The 18,129-nt window shown below is 45.6% G+C and overlaps 1 protein-coding gene across 1 annotated transcript in view; it reads left to right on the top strand.

Annotated features, from left to right (window-relative positions):
• Positions 1-2,704: 2,704 nt before the first annotated feature.
• Positions 2,705-18,129, top strand: part of LOC127205278 (sodium-dependent glucose transporter 1C-like) — an 88,796-nt gene continuing 73,371 nt past the window's right edge. Inside the window, 5 exon segments of the mRNA XM_051164482.1 lie at positions 2,705-2,864; positions 2,866-2,886; positions 12,360-12,528; positions 14,495-14,611; positions 15,921-16,345. Coding sequence (XP_051020439.1) covers positions 2,724-2,864; positions 2,866-2,886; positions 12,360-12,528; positions 14,495-14,611; positions 15,921-16,345 — 873 coding nt within the window. The 5' untranslated portion in view covers positions 2,705-2,723.

The raw sequence follows: 18,129 nt of genomic DNA on the forward strand, positions 1-18,129 counted from the left end.
CCCTTTCCAGTTCCTCACAACCCTGGGATTTTCTGCAGAAATTGGGGCTAGTGTGTGTAGCTGAGACCCCAGCTAATGAGTTAAGTGTTTTTCCAGTCCTAGGTACATAAGCCAGGGTCTTGATCATGTTGGGTAAGGAACCCAATGCTGGCCCCAGCCAAGATTTTCCTCATGAGCTGCTAGTTCACCATCCATCCACAGCTGGGGATTCGCTGGCCACAATCCTCCTGGCTGTACAGGGCTAAAGTGGACGCTGGGTTGGGAGGGTTGATATGGTACATTTGAAAGCTGACCAACAAAGTTCAACCAGTACTTGTAGCAGATTTAGAAGCCCACATCTTGATGGACAGAACCAGGAATTTGGGGAGTCCTGTACAGCGGGACATTACTATAGCTTCTCTGCTCCCAAATGTCCTGAATCCAAGAGGTGAGTCCTCCTCCCCACCCCTACCCCCACCCCCGACACACACACACTCTGCCATACAGTCCTCATTTTGGCATCTTACCTCGAGGCCAGCCTGGTCTACAAAGTGAGTCTAGGACAGCCAAGGCTACACAGAGAAACCCTGTCTCGAAAAACCAAAAAAAAAAAAAAAAAATCACAAATCCTTCATAATTCTAGTTATTGAGACATTAGTTTTGAGAGCCGAGGTTAAGTCTCGTGGCTAAACCTAGCCCACTAAGCATGACTGACACTAAGCATAATAACTCCATGGTCCTCCTTTGTCATGCCCTTTGCCATCCTCTGGACCTCCATTCCTGTGATTACCCACTGCCTCAGTGAAGCCATGCTTACCACGGCATACAGGCAACTAGCGATTTTATTGTTGTTTTCACACACTTTTTCAGCAAGAATTACTTCATTTTCAGGCCTTTCTAAATCCGGAAAACAGGATAGTCCCAAGTACACAGAAGCTTAAAAGAGTTTGACAGAATAAGGTCAAGAAATAAAAGAAATAAGCTCTGGGAAATAAAATGTCCTATTACTTCCTGACATAGGAGTCCTCTCCGGGACACTAGCATTTGGAGCTCCTGGAGCGCCTTTTCAGAGCTTGCTTGTGCTGTTACTAGAACAGTTGAGCTGAGACTGGGCCGTGGCAGCCTGACAACCCTAGGCTCAGCCACTGGCTTTCACCACCCAGTTAAAAAGAGTAATGGTGAACGGCAGAGAACAGAGATTTGTTTCCTCGGGGAGGCCACATTAGGAAGAGGAACAAATAGTGTTTCCATGCCCTTCCAGTCCATTTTTTTTTGGGGTGCTGACAAAAGGCTGAGGCTTAAACGAAAGGCAGACGCAACTCATAAGTGAGCAGTGACGGTCAAGTGATGGCTGTCTGTCATTGCATCGTCCGTCTCTCAACTCCAGTCTCTCCTGCAAGTGGTCTGGAAGTTGCCAGAATGATGTGAAGAGAGACTCCTCTGCGTGGCTCTAGGCTTCTTCTCCCAGCGCACGATTCCTGAAGGACAGTCCAATTCCTTAGAGAGACCTTTGTTTCAATAATCTGAGAGCCAAAGGGAGGGGATGCAATGGGTGTTTCTTCACTCCTGGGCTTAAGTAGGTACAGCGCTTGCCTGGGTCACTCGGGGCCCTCAGTCCCTGGCACCAACAAGGGATCTAAAACATGGCTGCTTGAGATTGTTCTGGAACCTAATGATGCATGCCATTTCATACTGAATTCGTCCATCTCAGCCACAGGAAATGGTATCTGGCTAACTGCACAAAACATCTCCTCAGGCCTAGCAAAAAACGGCTCAGTGAGTAAAAGTGGTGCAAGAGTTTGGTCCTTGGGACTCACACACTGGAAGGAGAGACCCAACTCCCTCAAGGTGTCCTCTGACCTCTGCTCGCTGAGGCACGCGCCTTCCCTCATAAATAAGTAAATGTAATGAAAAAAAAAATATGTTATAGCTACTGCTTCTTATTTGGCACTGTTTCTGTGTTCCACATTACGCCTTTAGCTCAATCCATGTGTTCCTGGGTTTAGAGCCTCTTTTGTCTCATCAGCCTCACTGTTGGCTTCCAGATGCTTCGGGGGCCTTTGCTTGAAAGTCCTCTGGTGGAGCACACGGAGGTGCCCAGACCAAGCACCATTAGCGATTGTCGTCTGCTGCCTGGAGAGAAGTTGGAACCATTAGGGACACAAAAGAGCTGAGAACGTATCCCAGTAGATAGTGTTGGATCCCCTGGAGCCGGAGTTACAGGTAGGTTGTGAACCGCCCAGTGCGGGTACCAGGAATCAAACTCAAGTCCTCTGAAAAAGATCAGCAAGCACTATCAATGTCTGTGCCAATTCTCCAGGGCCCAAAGCCTCCTGACTGGACTGTTCTAAGGCTGCACCTCCAGCTGTATCCACCTCAGGGTACTGGTATGTCCATCAGCGTGCGCTGGCCAAATGAAGCCAGGAGAACATGGGTTTTCCAGGCAACTATGTTTATTTTCCTCCAAGAAGCTGGGTCCCTGATTGCTGAGAAAGGCCTATTTCTGCCAAGTTATCTTCTTAGGAGCTGTGCGAGATGAGTTCAAGTGTCGGCTGCTCTTACCACGTGCCCGACAGTCCAAAGTGTAAATTCCCAAGGCCCTGACTCAAGTCTGTCCTTGTGGGGGTGAGGAGGCACTAGAAGGGATTCTCTGGTGAGAAGGAGCAGGGGCTCAAAGCTCCAGGGACCCCGCCAAAAAGCTGGGCTGCAGCAAAAAAGACCCTTGTCTGGAGCTGGAGTTGGAAATGACGGAGTCCCGCGGGTCCGGGGCCACGGCTGTTGGACAGCGCCTCCTCCAGGCTGAGACCCCTGAAAAGAACGGGCTCCAGGCGGTGTCGAGTGGGCAAGTGGGAAGAGCGCTGCGCTGGTTCACCACTGTGGTGCTGAAACGCTGCCTTCCTGGGCATGGTGAGAGCTGCAGTGTGAGCTTCCTGTAGGGGACCTGCCCTTCCAGGGAGACCTGCACATGGTGTGGCCTTTGTGCAACATTATTGCAACTGCGGGCAGTGGGTGGAGGGTGGCTGCGGTTTCGTCATAAGGAAAATGGGTGCAGTTTTAACCAAATGTAAGATTGACTCTCCTAATGTTTTCTAACGGCTGCAAACCTTATGTGGCATCTGAATGAGAGAGAGAGAGAGAGAGAGAGAGAGAGAGAGAGAGAGAGAGAGAGAGAGAGAGAGAGAGAGAGAGAGAGCTGTGCTGCTGTGTACTAACGGCTCTCACTTTCCCAGGCGGTTAGACAGAAACGTGCCATTCTGAGAGTCCTTTGTGCCCTGACCAGATCCAACTAACAACTTAATTTCACAGCTAAAAACTAGGCTCCGAGTGGGAAGTGACTTTTCCCAGGTCGCAGATTGGCTAGGTGGTAAAGCCATTCTACGAAAATCCTACTTAAACTGAGCCTTCAGGTACCTAAGTGTTGTTTTGTTTGTTTGTTTTCTTTCTTTCTTTTCTTTTTTTCCCTTGGAGCGAAGTCCAAAGCAAGAAGTGACTTTTATTAGTCTTGTAGACTCCTTTTCAATCCGCTCTTCTCGATGACCTCCATTTTGTCCTTGGGTAATTGTGACCTCAGAGAGATGAAAGTGAGTTCCTGTGGAGTAAGTTCTGGTAACTAAGAATCTCAGAGATGGAATCAGAGTTGGGTTTTGCTGAGTGGGGAAGGGGAAGAAATCACTGCAGATGCCGGGCAGCCCCTCTGTGGGCCAGGTCTTGCTGTAAGTCCTTCTGGACACACGAAGCATTTGGGTAGAGGTACTCCTTCGAGCCTTGTACTCACATCTTGCCGTGCACTTGTGCTCACCCAAGTCCCGGGCCCTGGGTGGCTTCTGCCTGGGTAAGGGTCCATTCTCCAAATGTAGACGAATGAGAAACTATTTCTTCTTAAGTGTCCCAAGGAAGTCCCTGGAAAGCCAGCTGCAAACGTGTTTGGTCTCCATACCCCTGTTGAAAAGCAAAGGGTTACTCTTGTTGATTTTTAACAGTTTCTTTGCACAAAGAAATGAATCAGGAACTGGCCAGGGCCTGAGTCAGAGAAGGCTGAGAAAACTCTATTCTGTAATATGGGCAGGTAGAGCCGAGAGGGTGTGTGGAGATAGCGTGATTGTGTGCAACTCACTCCCCTTCTTTGGACGTTTTTGGGCAGTATGCGTCTGTCTAAGAATATTCTTATTTATGCTGCAGCTGTTGGAATCCTCAGGTGGGTCACAGGAGCCCACACACAGAGGTAGCTGTAGGCTGATTTAGAGCAGCTTCTCAGTTTGAAATGGGTACCAACAGTACTTTCTGTATCCATAATCATGGCCAGTGTAAGTCCAGTTGTACCATTCATAGTGGTCAGTAACAGACTGGTCAGGTAATCCTTTATGCCTTGGAAGGCTGAGTACACAAAAACATCTATGACTCAAGGGAAGCTAACAGGTACAAGAGACCCCATTAGACTGTCTCTTCAATGGAGAATAACTTTTATTTTGCTTTATTTTGGGGTTTTTGTTTTGTTTTGTTTTGTTTTGTTTTGAGACAGAGTTTCTCTGTGTAGCCTTGGCTGGCCTTGAACTCGATTTGTAGACCAGGCTGGCCTTGAACTCACAACCATCCGCCTGCCTCCGCCTCCTGAATGCCGAGGCTACAAGCATGTACCGCCATGCCCGGCTGAGACTAACATTTTTATCAATGTCAAAGGTGGGCACTTATTTTAAGTACTGGCTGCTTTGATTGTGGAAGGTATAGAAACGTCCAGAAAAGCAATTCAGAAGGCAGAGTGTGCTATGCCAAACAGATTTACACAGGCAAAGACACCGAGTGAAGTCTTCAACGTCAATAAAGGCCCTTGAGGTGGAAAATATCGCCACCTGGTGGCAATTGATTAAATTCACCTGGATTAAATCCACTCACCTTTCAGCTTCCCACCAAGCAAGGTCTGGTGGGAAGCTGCCTAGCTTAGCATACAGCGTCTCACTGAATGGCATTAAGTTAATGTGACACCACTCACGCGTTTGTTTTCACCCATAGTAATCCCTAGGTCTTGTGCATACAATGCCTGGGCGCACAGTAAACTTTTCACAGGCACGTATTTGGCTGTGATTCATCAGCAATTGGACAGGTCATTCCAGTGAGTGTATCACAAGCTGCTGTGATGACCAGAACATCAAGGAGAGCTTTCCACTCTGCAGTTCTAGTCAGCTCGCTAAGGACACGGAGGGGCTTTGACAATAGTTCCGGTTTACAGTTTATCCAAAGATGACAGCATTTCCTTGTGTTTTCCGGCAAGCAGAGGGAAGGAATTACAGACTCTCTCTCTCCGTCTCTCTCTGTCTCTCTGTGTCTCTCTCTGTCTCTGTCTCTGCCTCTGTGTGTGTGTGTGTGTGTGTGTGTGTGTGTGTGTGAGAGAGAGAGAGAGAGAGAGAGAGAGAGAGAGAGAGAGAGAGAGGAGAGAGAGAGAGGAGAGAGAGAGAGAGAAGCTAATACCTTCAAAATGACAAGGAAATCATAGCCTATGATCTTGGGAGATTTCTGTTTGTAGGATGGTCCTAGTGAAAGTATACTTGGATTAACACATGAAAGCCTTGCCTACTGGATCGTGTCACATTTCATGCAGGCAGGGGGACTCAGGTGGGTGCTGTCACTATGTATGGGTGCAGCCTTGAGGTGACTATTCACAAGGGCTCAGTCTATGCTCTGCAGTGGGAGCGGATGCGATTGCCGTCCCTCGGAAGTGCTTGTGACTGAGGTCACCTGGGTAATTCAGGAGCTGGGCTTCCTACTGCCTTTGTGTCTGTGGTTTCTTACTTAGCTGTTAGACAACTTGTGTGATCATCCAAGAGTCATCCTGACCAGAGATTTCTCCAGGAATCCTGCTAGAAAAACACAACTTGTAATTTAACTGTAGCAGCTGTTACAGTGTCAGCCATGGGACACCCTCTGAACACCTAGAATGTGAGCACTTCCGGGTGGCAAGCGGAAAGAAATCTGTGTCTGACTCATCAAGTTGCTAAAATCATAGGACTCGGAGCTTTTGTTGTCTTAAAATAAAATGATTGGATGGTGAAGCAAGTACAGGTTAAAAACCCTTTGCAGTGACAAGACACGTTCACAGATGTTTCATTATGGTTTGGCTCATTCCTTCCCTGCTACTGTGTATCTTAGAGTGCACAGGTTTTAATGCTAGAAGCTTTGAGGACTGAGCGAGCACCAGGAGGCCATCCAAGTTCTCCATGGGTCCACGCTTAGCAATGGATTTACATCCATTCTCTGAAGTCCAGGTCCAGTTCTGCCTGCTAAATAGGTTCTGATAGGTAACTGGACTTGGGCCAGTCTGTGGCATTCGCTCAAATTGCACAGCGTAGTAATCTCACCAGTGCCTAACTTAGCATAAGAATCTGCCAAGTCATTTCCTCGGTCCTTAATTCTCACTGTGCTTGATGCTGGGTTAAACATCAGCTTGATGTTTACGAGCCGCTGGGTCTGGGAATTCCTGCTCAGGCCAGTGGGACTTAACAGTCCTCTCTGTGATTGACCTTTCGGACTAAACAATTAACTGCAAATGGCTAGACTTAAGATGGCCGAGGCCAGCAATCAGATGAGAGTCCAGTGCAACAGGAGTGCATTTAGCAAGAAAAGTTGGTTGTGTCTGTTGCAGACAGGTTTTATGAGGTGCGTCTTGCTGTGCTGCCATGCTGCTATGCTGCTATGCTGCTATGCTGCTATGCTGTTCTCACTGCCCGTAACTCCAGGCCTCAACTGATTGTCCTGCCTTGCTTAGCTAGGACTATGGGGAGGGCTGCCGGGCCTTGCATATAACACTTAAGATGACAAGTAGAGGGCTGGGTTGCAGCTCAGTTGGCGGAGTACTTGCCTGGTACATATGTGCACACACCGCACCCTGAGGTAGATTTCCAGCCTACAAGTGTACTGCACTCAGGAGGTAGGGGCGGTAGAATCTGAGCTCAGCTGCATACGGAGTTCATAGCTGCCTCAGGATACAGGGGACCCTGCTGCAGAAGAGCAAAGGTAACCATGGCAATTGTGAGTGCTGCTCTTATACTTATGACTGCTGCATTTCTAAGAATTTCACACAATTTCTGAAGCACATGTTAGGGACATGCCCATTGTATAGAACTCAGTCATTTTGCGTTTCTTATTATGTCATCATGGTTCCTGCATACTTTCATGCATCCTTTACATACATTTTGCATTTATTATTATTTCATTATACTTTTAATATACATTACTGTATCAAATAATAAATATGAGTTTAATGTTTCTATTTTTATAATATACTTTGGAGATATTCCAAGGGCCCATCTGGAAAGTTGCTTAATTAACTCAATATCTTAAAAAAAAAAAATAATTTAAATTTTTGTTTGTTTGTTTTCAAGATGGGCTTTCTCTGTGTTAGACTTGGCTGTCCTGGACTCATTTTGTAAACCAGGCTGGCCTAGAGCTCACAGCAATCTGCCTGCCTTTGCCTCCTTGACTGCTGGGATTAAAGGTGTGTGCCACCACACCCAGCTAATTTATTTAATTTGATTTAGAGAAATTTATTTTTTTAAAAAGTAAAGATTTTCGATATCTGATCAAAATAAGATTGATTTAGGCAAACCACAATCTTTCAATTTCCAAAGTTATACAGCACTTCAAAGGCAAATACAGAATATGACATTATGGTTTTGTTTTGAGACAAGGTCTTATTATGTAGTCCCAGGCTGGCTTGGACGTGCTGACCCTCCTATCTAACCTCCAGTGCTGGGGTTAAAGGCATGATCTTAAGTCAGAAAAATCCAATAAGGATATCACAGTACACAGGCAATTATCTTTGTAAAACCCAAGACTTGCGATTGTTTGTGGTATCGAACACCTTTAATCCTAGCACTCAGGACTTTTAGGCAGGTGGATCGCTGTGCGTTCGAGGCCAACCTGGTCTACAGAGTGAGTTCCAGGACATCCAGGGCTGTTGCAGAGAGAAACTGAGAAACCCTGTCTCAAAAACAAAAACAAACAAACAAACAAAAAAACCAGAAAAACAAGAAAACAAAACAAGTAATAATATAAATGTATATGTAAAAAAAAGAGATATATAATACAAAAAACAAAACCACAGGATTTTTATTTAGTATACCAATTACCCCAAATTGCAAAGAAAAATCCTTAACAATATTTCATAATATCCTTTTCAGGGCCAGCCATGCACCATGAAAAGTGTGTGTGTGTGTGTGTGTGTGTGTATGTGTGTGTGTGTGTGTGAGAGAGAGAGAGAGAGAGAGAGAGAGAGAGAGAGAGAGAGAGAGAGAGAGTCAGAGAGTCTGTACACACCATGTGTGTACAAGTGCCAGAAGAGAAACGTCAGCTCTTCTGGAGCTGTAGTTACAGGTGCATGCTGGGAACAAAACCCCAGTGTTCTGTTGGAGAGCAATTAACAAACACTCTTGGACACTGTGCTGTCTCTCCAGACCCTGTTTTTTGTCTATTATTTGTTTTATTATTTTCTTTTAATAAGGAGAGCCATATTCTAGTTTCACATTGTATTTTATATGGCAATACTCATTTTTAAGAAAAGCTTGTGAATAATTTCCTTTTAATTTTAGCAAGTGTGCTAACGCATAAAGTTTATTTCACAAAGTTCATCTGGGGTAAGACGTCTCACCTCCCACAATGCTTTAGGTTTGAGGTTGTTGCAGTGGTGGTCCTTAGATGGTGTCTCTCGAAGCCCAGGCTTACTCTGAATTCAGTACCAAGCCAAGGATGACCTCGAACTTCTAATCCTTCTGCCCCTAGTGCTGAAATGACAGGTTTGTATCACCACACTGAGCTTCTGCTGGGCATTGAGCCCAGGACTTCCCCGCACCCTGGAAGACACTGTGCCAACTGATCTGCACCCCAATCCCTCAGCAATGTCCCCATCTATTCAATTTTGTCCTGCATATTTCCTCTTCTCATTTTACAACTGACTTCATCTTCCTTAATAAAATAAAGCACCTTTATATCATATAGGCAGGCTTTACCAAAAGCATACTTATCAGCCATGGAGCCAAGAAACATGAGGCTCAGCAGCTAGGCCTGGGAACCCACCTGCCCACGTGCTGACCTGGGAGGGGAAGGGCATGACTGAGACAGGTCCTTCCGGCAGAGGAGACAGCAGCCAGGGCACCCTCCACCTAGGTCAGCACTGAAGGGTCCGCCAAGCTCCTGAGGCTGTGAGAGCTGTGGGTTCCCCACTTCCTAAGCATAAGAGCGAGGTTCAAACAAAGAGTAATAAAATAAAATTTAAATGAGTCAGTGACCCCCTCCTATGACATCCCTTGCAAAAGGAAAAAAAAAATCTTAAATACTTACTTTTCTATTTGCTTATGATCTTGCTAACATGTAAGAGATTTCTTCTGTCTCTAAACGCTAAAGTACACACCACCCACAATGTCTCCAGGATGCTCTGGGGCCCTGAGGGTGGACACCCCTAACTCACACCTTCTGAGTTGATATGGGAATGGTCGCCCCTCCTTTGTATGAGCCCTTTATTTAAAATGGTGGTTCTCAGCTTGAGGGTCCTGACTCCCTTGGGACCAAAGACCATTGGTTGCCCAAGACCATTGGAAAACATGGATATTTACAGTAGCAAAATTTCAGTTACGAAGTAACAAGGAAAACAAATTTTATGGTTAGGGAGGGTCACCACAACATGAGGTATTGTATTAAAAGGTCCCAGCAGCAGCATTAGGAAGGTTGAGAACCACTGCTTTAAAGAGTGCAAGGCACTGATTTTTAAGGCGTTGGTCTCTTTCCCAATGTACCTCTCAAGTGAGCAATTTCATCTAAGTGAAGATGTCACCATCCTAGCCTGTTGGGGGTCGGTCTGGTGCTATGTGTTCTGATGCTAATCACTGGCCCTCCACATCTGGTTGCTGTGGAGATGAGATGAGCACAGTCCTAGTGTAAACCTTGCTCTACTTAAAGTTGACTGGTTAATGAAAAATGCTGAAACTTGGCATTTGGCGGAAGAGAGGGAGGCAGAGTTTGAAGGTTACAGGCTTGGGGTTCAGGGACAGAGATGGGGGAGGAGAGAGGTGGGAGGGAGGGAGGAAACAGTTACAGGAGGAGGAGGAGGAGGAAAGAAGAGGTCGAGATGGTTAGTGAGGAGAGAAGCACATGGCCGGACCGGCGTGGATGGAGGAAAGCAGCCCAGATGGAGAACGTTAGCGAGTATCTTGGGATTACGGCTGGGAAGTAGCCGAGATAGGAATGATTAAAGCAGATGGCCTGGGGTGAGGGCTGGGAAGAGGTAAGAATAATTTAGAGGGTTAACATCTGCCCAGTCCCAGGTAAAATGAAGCTATTCTAAAGTACAACAGGTGCCTGTGTCTTTATCGATTATGACAGTGGCTTCGATAACACCACCATAATAACTGTAGGCTAATTTTATAATAAACCACATTAGATATTTTTATATTTACTACAACACTAGGAACTATAGTTCAAAGGTGTCTTAATAAAATTAACTTATACCTATCCCAGCTTCCATACCTTCACAAGTTCCAGGCCCTTAACTTTGTGACAATAATAAGCAAGGGTCCTTAAAAATCAGACTCCCAGACACTTAGCCCAAATGAACCCATTCCAAAAGCAGTCTCCTGTCGACACACCCCTTGCCCACTCTCCCATCAGTGGCCCCCTGCCCGTGGTCTCCTCAGCGGTCCCCTTCAGCGGTTTCAGTGAGTTGTCACAGCACCACAGAGGACCCAACACAAATCCTGAGAGCTCAAGCCAAGGAGACAACCTGTGGTGACCTCAGCTGCTGTGCTGACACACTTGTGTGACTATTTGATGCCGGTGCCATCACTGGAGGTCTCTTTCCCACCTCACATCTGATGCCAAACCTTTTCATTTGGCAAAATGTTATTTGAGGGGCTGGAGAGATGGCTCAGCAGCTATGAGCACCTGCGGCTCTTGCAAAGGCTTGGGTTTGCTTCTCAGCACCCACAGCAGCTGGCTCACAACCACCAGTCCCAGGACATCCCGCACCCTCTTCTGGCCCCTAAGTACTTGGAGCACACATACACATAATCAGGGGTCGACACATAAAAACATAAAATAATATAGCCGGGCATAGTGACGCACGCCTTTAATCCCAGCACTTGGGAGGCAGAGGCAGGCAGATCGCTATAAGTTCGAGGTCAACCTGGTCTACAAATCAAGTCCAGGACAGGCAAGGCTACACAAAGAGACCCCATCTCGAAAAACCAAAAAACAAACAAACAAACACAAAAATAAAATAAATAACTATTTTTAAAACTTTTTATTTGAGCAAAAGAGGATTCATAAGATGGGCAGCTCCAGAAGTCAACGAAAATAGACAAATCTACCCAGCAACGTGGGACAGAAAGATTTATAGACAGAAGGAAGTGATGTACGGAAGTAGCTTGTGATTGATGCAGCTTAGGATTAGTCTTGTTTGGACAAACCCGCAGGTGGTGCAGCCCCTAAGACGGTCCATGTGTTATGAGAGATACACTGGGAAGGTTCCAGAGTGTGCTGGCAGGTGGATTAGAGTGCCTTAGATACTGAGGTAGTTAGCATTTTATTTATTAAGGTCATGCTATACCTGTGACGGCTGCCGAAGGCTTCTTTGACTGAAAGAAAGTGCAGATTTGAGTAAGCTCACATGGTATGTATTGAATATGTGTCTCAGAACCCCAAACGCACCAGTAATAGTTCACTTTTAATAATAAAAAAAATTAAAACAATCTGGTATTTAGAATTTTAATATGTAAATTATCATATTGGTGCTTATAACATATTTGTAAATACTGTCCTAAAAACTTATTTCAAATATAGCATTAATGGTACATCTTATAAATTGTTATTATTAGGATTGGTGAGATGGTTCGGCAGTTTAATGTGTATGCCAGCAAGCCTGATGATCTGCGTTTGACCCTCAGAAGCCACGTGGGGGAAAGAGAGAACTGACTTACACAAGTTATCCTAGCCACGCACACAATGGCATACACGTGTGTGCATACACACATGCTAAATAAGTGAAAAAAATAAATAATTATCAATTGTGCTAGACATTTAGCTTGTATTTGTGTAGGCAGGGCAAGCAGTCTACCACTGAATTACACCCCCAGCTCCATATTAGCCTTTAATACAGAGTAGCCTTTTAAAGTATTGTCAAATAGGAGAAGTTGCAAGAAAAAGAGGAAGAATTAAAGAGCTTTTGAAAAATTAAGAGGTTTGAAGCAAAGTAAAGCAACTTGGTGGTTATTGAATATTTCCTCTTTGCGTGAGCCTTAAAGTCACTTGTAACCGCTCCCCACTATTTTTTTTTACAATTATAAATATAATTGGATAAATATTACTTTGTAAGTAAAAGCTTTTGTCTTTGAAAATTGCAGGGAGTGAGCGCTGCTGTGCTCGGACCCACATTTCCAGACCTGGCAAGAAATGTGAACCGGAACATCAGCAGCCTTTCCGAAATATTCGTGGGCCGCGCCCTCGGCTCCCTGTGTGGCGCTGTGGTGGGCGGGGTGCTTTTCGACTGTATGAATCATTTTCTACTTTTGGGTAAGCTAACAGTGATTTTCGTTCATTGTTTCTGTCACTAGGTTTGCAATTTGTCTCGAAATATGCTATATTTAGCTTGTGATTCATCAAATGTAGCCGTAGCCTGGAGGCCCTGACAATGGAAGAATGGTTGTGTTTTGCGGTCCCCCACCACTGGGTTGCCAGAGTCTATTGTCCCAGCGGAAGTGACAAGGAATCATTACGGAGCCCTCTGAAGATTTGACTAACCCTGCCATGGAAGTGTTGGCAGCCTTCACCAAATCTTGCCAGCCTTCACCAAAACGCAGGCTCCACTCCACAAGGACTTTGCCCCCAGAGCTGTGCTCAGGCGAGGCGCAGCAGGGCTCCAGGGGCGGTAGAGGCAGGAGACAGCTGCCCTTGGAACCCGGATTGGACAGGAAGGGCCAGGGCAGGTGGATGGGCTAACACGGACTGTATTTTTGTCTCTGCTGTCCCTCGTCAGCCCCTCTGCGGCTTTACCACACCCTGGAAGCGGATGGGAAAGCCTTTATCGAAACAGTCTATTATTCCTGGTGAACAAATAAGTGATCCCTCATTTCCAAAGTGGATTGAAAGAATACAGATAAAGAAATATATATATATATATATAAAGAATTATATAAATGTAAGTTTTGTTTGTGGAGAATCCTGTCACACAGTTGTTCTACCACTGATCTAGATCCTAGCCCAGAACTATATGCCTTGCATTTTCCTCCCAAGTCCACAAACTGACTTATTTGAAACTTTAAATATAAACTATTAAACTAATTCCTCCTTTTGGCCTCTTTGTTATTCCTTATTTAAACATCTCTTGGTTCTTGGGTTTTTATTTTATTTGTTCTCTCGGTCTCTCTGTGTCTCTGTCTCTGTCTGTATGTCTGTCTCTCCCTGTCTTTCTCTTTCTCTCTCTGTCTTTCTGTCTCTGTCTCTGTCTGTCTCTCTGTCTCTCTCTCTCTCATCTCTCTCTCTCTCTCTGGGTGTGTGGTTTGTGTGTGTATATTCATATTCACAGGTGTGGGCCCTCTGTGCAGTCAGGTATGTGTGCGTGGATATGGACACCAGATGTGTCTCCTTTGATCATGTCTGCTTTCTTGCCTGAAGCAGGATCTCTCACTCTCTCACTGATTTGACTAGGTTAGCTAGCCAACTTGCTCTGGCGAGCCAGCCCCCTAGACTCTGGGATTACAAGTGGCCACCATGCCCACCCAGCTTTTCTGTGGGTGCCTGGGGACTCTAACCCTCACACACGCATGGCACGTATTCAGTTCTCTCTAACTCCCTAACTACTCCCCTCCACTGGGTTGTTTTTTGTGGTTGTTAAGATATATTTAATTAATTATTGTGCACATCCCAGAGCACCCATGTGGAGGTCAGAGGGCAATTCTCAGGACATAGGCTTCTCCTTCCCTGTGTGGGTTTCTGGGCTCTAACTCGGGTCGTCAGGCTTGGCAGCACTGCGCCATCTTGCTGGGCCTCCTTTAGATCCGTAAATGTAAAACATTTTAATAAATAGCTTTTTCCTCTTTGGTTATAAAACTCAGCTTCATGATATGACTTATAGTTTGATTCTGGCAGTGAGAAAATTATATTTATTCCATAACCGTTTGTTTTGTTTTGTTTTTAGAGACAGGGTTTGTCTGTGTAGTCTTGGCTGTCCTGGACTAGCTTTGTAGACCAGGCTGGCCTTGAATTCACAGAGACCCATCTGCCTCTGCCTCCTGAGTGCTGGGATTACAGGCGTGTGCCGCCACGCCTGGCTACCCTCCATAACCTTCTATATTTTGTGATCCATAGAGATTATACAGGACTTAAAGGGCAAAGCTACTTATAGAAGGTACCACTGTCACCTTCACAAGGCTACCCTCTATCAATTTGATCTTATTTGCACTTGGGGGGTTGTTATTATCTTAACTTGAGTCCTGATGAACACTGCTTTTTACAGCTGACTTCAACCTTGTTTTCTCAGGGCTGTCAAACGTGCTCACCGCGGTCGGTCTTTACCTCACTCCTTTTTGTAAGACAGCAGTTTTACTGACTGCCATGATGTCTGTCACGGGTGTCTCATTTGGAATTCTGGATACAGGTTAGTGTATCAGCATCATATCCGGGACTGGGACACATTACTAAAAATAAAGTGGAGCAGAAGGTATTAAATTGTTCTCTGTGGTGGACTTGAAATGACAAGGGGCTAATGGACTAGCCATGGGGTCATTGATTCAGAGCCTCCCTGCTAGCAACTGCTCTTCCTGTAGATTAGGGCATCAATTTCCTAAGTGCCTGACTATGAGTGATCTTAGAGACTGCACCCTATGAGAGATTCTGGCTTGTTGCTATCAGGATCCAGAGAGGGAAGGCCAAGAGCCTGTGCGGTGTACTTTCTTCTCATTTGTTTTTTTGTTCTTTGTTTTCTCAAAACCTCCCTCCACAGTAACATTTCTGCATACGTGTGTTGATGCTTTTGAAAACCTACAGGGGTGGGGGAGGTGACGTGGGAAGATCCAAGACCTCACTGGCCGTCTAGCCTAGCCCAAACAGCAAGCTTTCATATTAGTGAGACATTGTCTCATGACAGTAAGGTAGGGGATGGATGATAGAAGACACTGGACATCTTTCTCTGGTATCTGCATGTGTGCACACATCTGTGCATGCCCTCACACTCAGTCATACACACACACACACACACACACACACACACACGCGCGCGCCTACTGTAGGTGGTATTTATTTACTTCCAAATTTCAACCTTCTGTCCCTTCCTTCTCCGTCTAATATTAGCTTATAGATGTAGAAATATTTTATTCTTTGGTTGCAAATTCAGAGTAGAATGAAATACTTCAATCATTTTTACAAAAAGACATCAGCACGGGCTTGATGCTTTGCCCTCTCATCTTGTCCGTCCTCTGATAGCATTAAGGGCAGATTCTGAAATATGTATTATTTCCTGTAATAGGCACTCCAGGACCCTTGGGGTATTCAAGATTTGAAATGAGTATATTTTGTTTCTGTTTTAAACATACATAAATAGTATTTTTATTACTGCATGTGACGTGTGTGTACGCATATATGCATATGTGTATTATATTGTATATGTAAAATATAGTTGTATCAAATAAAACTCCCCAGTGAAGTGTCAGCACATTTTATAAAAACCTTTTGTAATATGACTGGCTGTAAGTGGTGGTTCAAATAGGTGAATGTCATGTGTAGGTGTGAGCTGGTGTGTGCAGGGACCCTGGATCACAGAATTGAATCAGGTGCAATCGTTGAGATTTTAGAACATTTTCTTCCTCCTGCCATGTAAAACAGACTCGTATACTTGGTGGGATTTGTTAGCTAATACACATATTACCTAAGTTACTGTGCTCAATTTAAATCCTCTTCTTCATTGACAGGTGGGAACGTCCTCATCTTGGATCTTTGGGGGGACAAAGGAGCCCCCCACATGCAGGCCTTGCACTTCAGTTTTGCCTTGGGTGCCTTTCTGGCTCCCCTGCTGGCTAAATTGGCCTGGGGTACAGCAGCATCTGCTCAGAACCACACAGAGTCCGACTTTGACCCTCCAATGCTGAACCGATCCTCTGAAGCCGCCACAGGCTCTCTGTTCGCGGTTCCTGATGACATGAACCTGCTGTGGACCTATGCCTCCATCGGCACCTATGTTTTGGTCGTTTCTGTCTTTCTGTTTGGTTTATTTTGTAAGAAGCGTTCAAAGCAAGAAAAATCCACAGCGTCTGCGCAGGGAGCTCGAAGGGCTAAATACCACAGGGCCCTACTCTGCCTCCTCTTCCTCTTCTTCTTCTTCTACGTGGGAGCCGAGGTGACCTATGGCTCTTATGTTTTCTCCTTTGCCACCAGCCATGTTGGCATGGAAGAAAGCGAGGCTGCTGGCTTGAACTCTGTCTTCTGGGGGACCTTTGCAGCCTGCAGGGGTCTGGCCATCTTCTTTGCAACACTCTTACAGCCTGGAACCATGATTGTGTTGTGCAACATTGGCAGCCTGACCTCATCTTTCTTTCTGGTACTTTTTGACAAGAGCCGTCTTTGTCTCTGGATTGCCACTTCTGTGTATGGAGCCTCGATGGCAGCCACATTTCCCAGCGGCATTTCCTGGATCGAGCAGTACACCAGCATAAGTGGGAAATCTGCAGCATTTATTCTGGTTGGTGCCGCCCTGGGACTGATGGCTATTCCTGCGCTATCTGGAATTCTTCAAGGACACTATCCAAACCTTCCAGTAATCCTGTACACTTGTCTGGGGTCAGCAGTATTCACAACTGTTTTATTCCCTGTAATGTATAAATTAGCCACCTTACCTCTGGATCGTAAGCAGAAAAAAAGCATCAACAACGAGGGCCAGAAATTTTTACATTCTAGTTCTGGGCTCCAAGGGAGAAACTGAAAGGATTAAAAAAAAAAAAAAAAAAAGCAATTAAATGGAAAAAGCAAGACCAGGGACCAGGAGGCTTTGCTTTCTAGCTCTGAGCTAATCAAGAAGCTAAATGAAGGGAGAGGTGAAAGGTGGAGGGGGAGGGGGGCAGGCAATGGATTTTGACGTGGTTAAAATGAAAAATGAGGTGTTCTCTAATAGAAATATAATAGAAATGTGCTTATTAACCCATAGCTGAGGTCTCCAAGCAACTCTCCTGAATGTTTAGTAGCCCGTGACAGTGAGCATTCGGTTGTGAAGCACCAGGCGGGGTGAAGGGGCCGACAGAGAAAATGGGCCCATGACTGACTGTCCTCATTGAGTAACTCCTAAGGAGCCAGTCAGGGCCAAGCATTAGATTTGCTGCATGATTTGGGGGATCAAATTCAAGTCCATTTACAACCAGGGGTAAAATGTTGGGAGACGTTCGATTCTCAGGGTCCCCCATGAGCTGTCAGATGATCTTGTTCTGGCCCTTGTGTTTGGCAGGAAGTTAAGTAATGTTTTATGATTGCCACTTTCCAAAGAGCTCACGGAAGACATGTGGTGGTATTTTGTTTTGTGACAGAGTGCTGCCCTGTATCCCAGGCTGGCCTCAAATTTGCAATCCTCCTGTCTCAGGCTCCTGACTGCTGAGGCATCTGAGAAGTTAGGTAGCTCTCTAATAAGGGAGAAGCCACAGTGTGGCGTGTGTTTGCTGAGCAGGTAGCCAGTTTTCCATATTCCACCTGAAAAGTTGGGCGTGCGATTTCATGAGTGTCCTATAGACAACGGGGAGGGGTTTATAGTCATTGCTTATTTTACCTGCCTTCCAGGCCTCCTGAGACCCTTCACACTGCCATTGTCAAATTTATCTGCCCAACCCATGGTTCTAGAAAACACAAGGACTTCCAAATTCAAGTCCATGACGTCTACAGTTTCTGTGAGAAGTTAATGTAACTGGTCCCTTGCTCTCTGCTGCATCTTTACCCCTGTGCATCCTATAGGCAGGGTAAATTTCGGGTCAAAGGTTTTGTGGATGAGTTGGTGTCCCCCTCCATCCACTGGAAGTCCCACTTGGCTGGAAAGGTGGCCACTTTAGTCTCCATGGCCCCTGCAGCTAGGAGTCTCAGCTAGAGTCATCCCCATATTCTCCCAGGAGCCTACTCGGTCGCAGGTCTCCAGCTTGTCTCTCT

The sequence above is a fragment of the Acomys russatus genome, chromosome 21 (genome assembly GCF_903995435.1).
Source record: "Acomys russatus chromosome 21, mAcoRus1.1, whole genome shotgun sequence".
Classification (NCBI taxonomy): domain Eukaryota; kingdom Metazoa; phylum Chordata; class Mammalia; order Rodentia; family Muridae; genus Acomys; species Acomys russatus.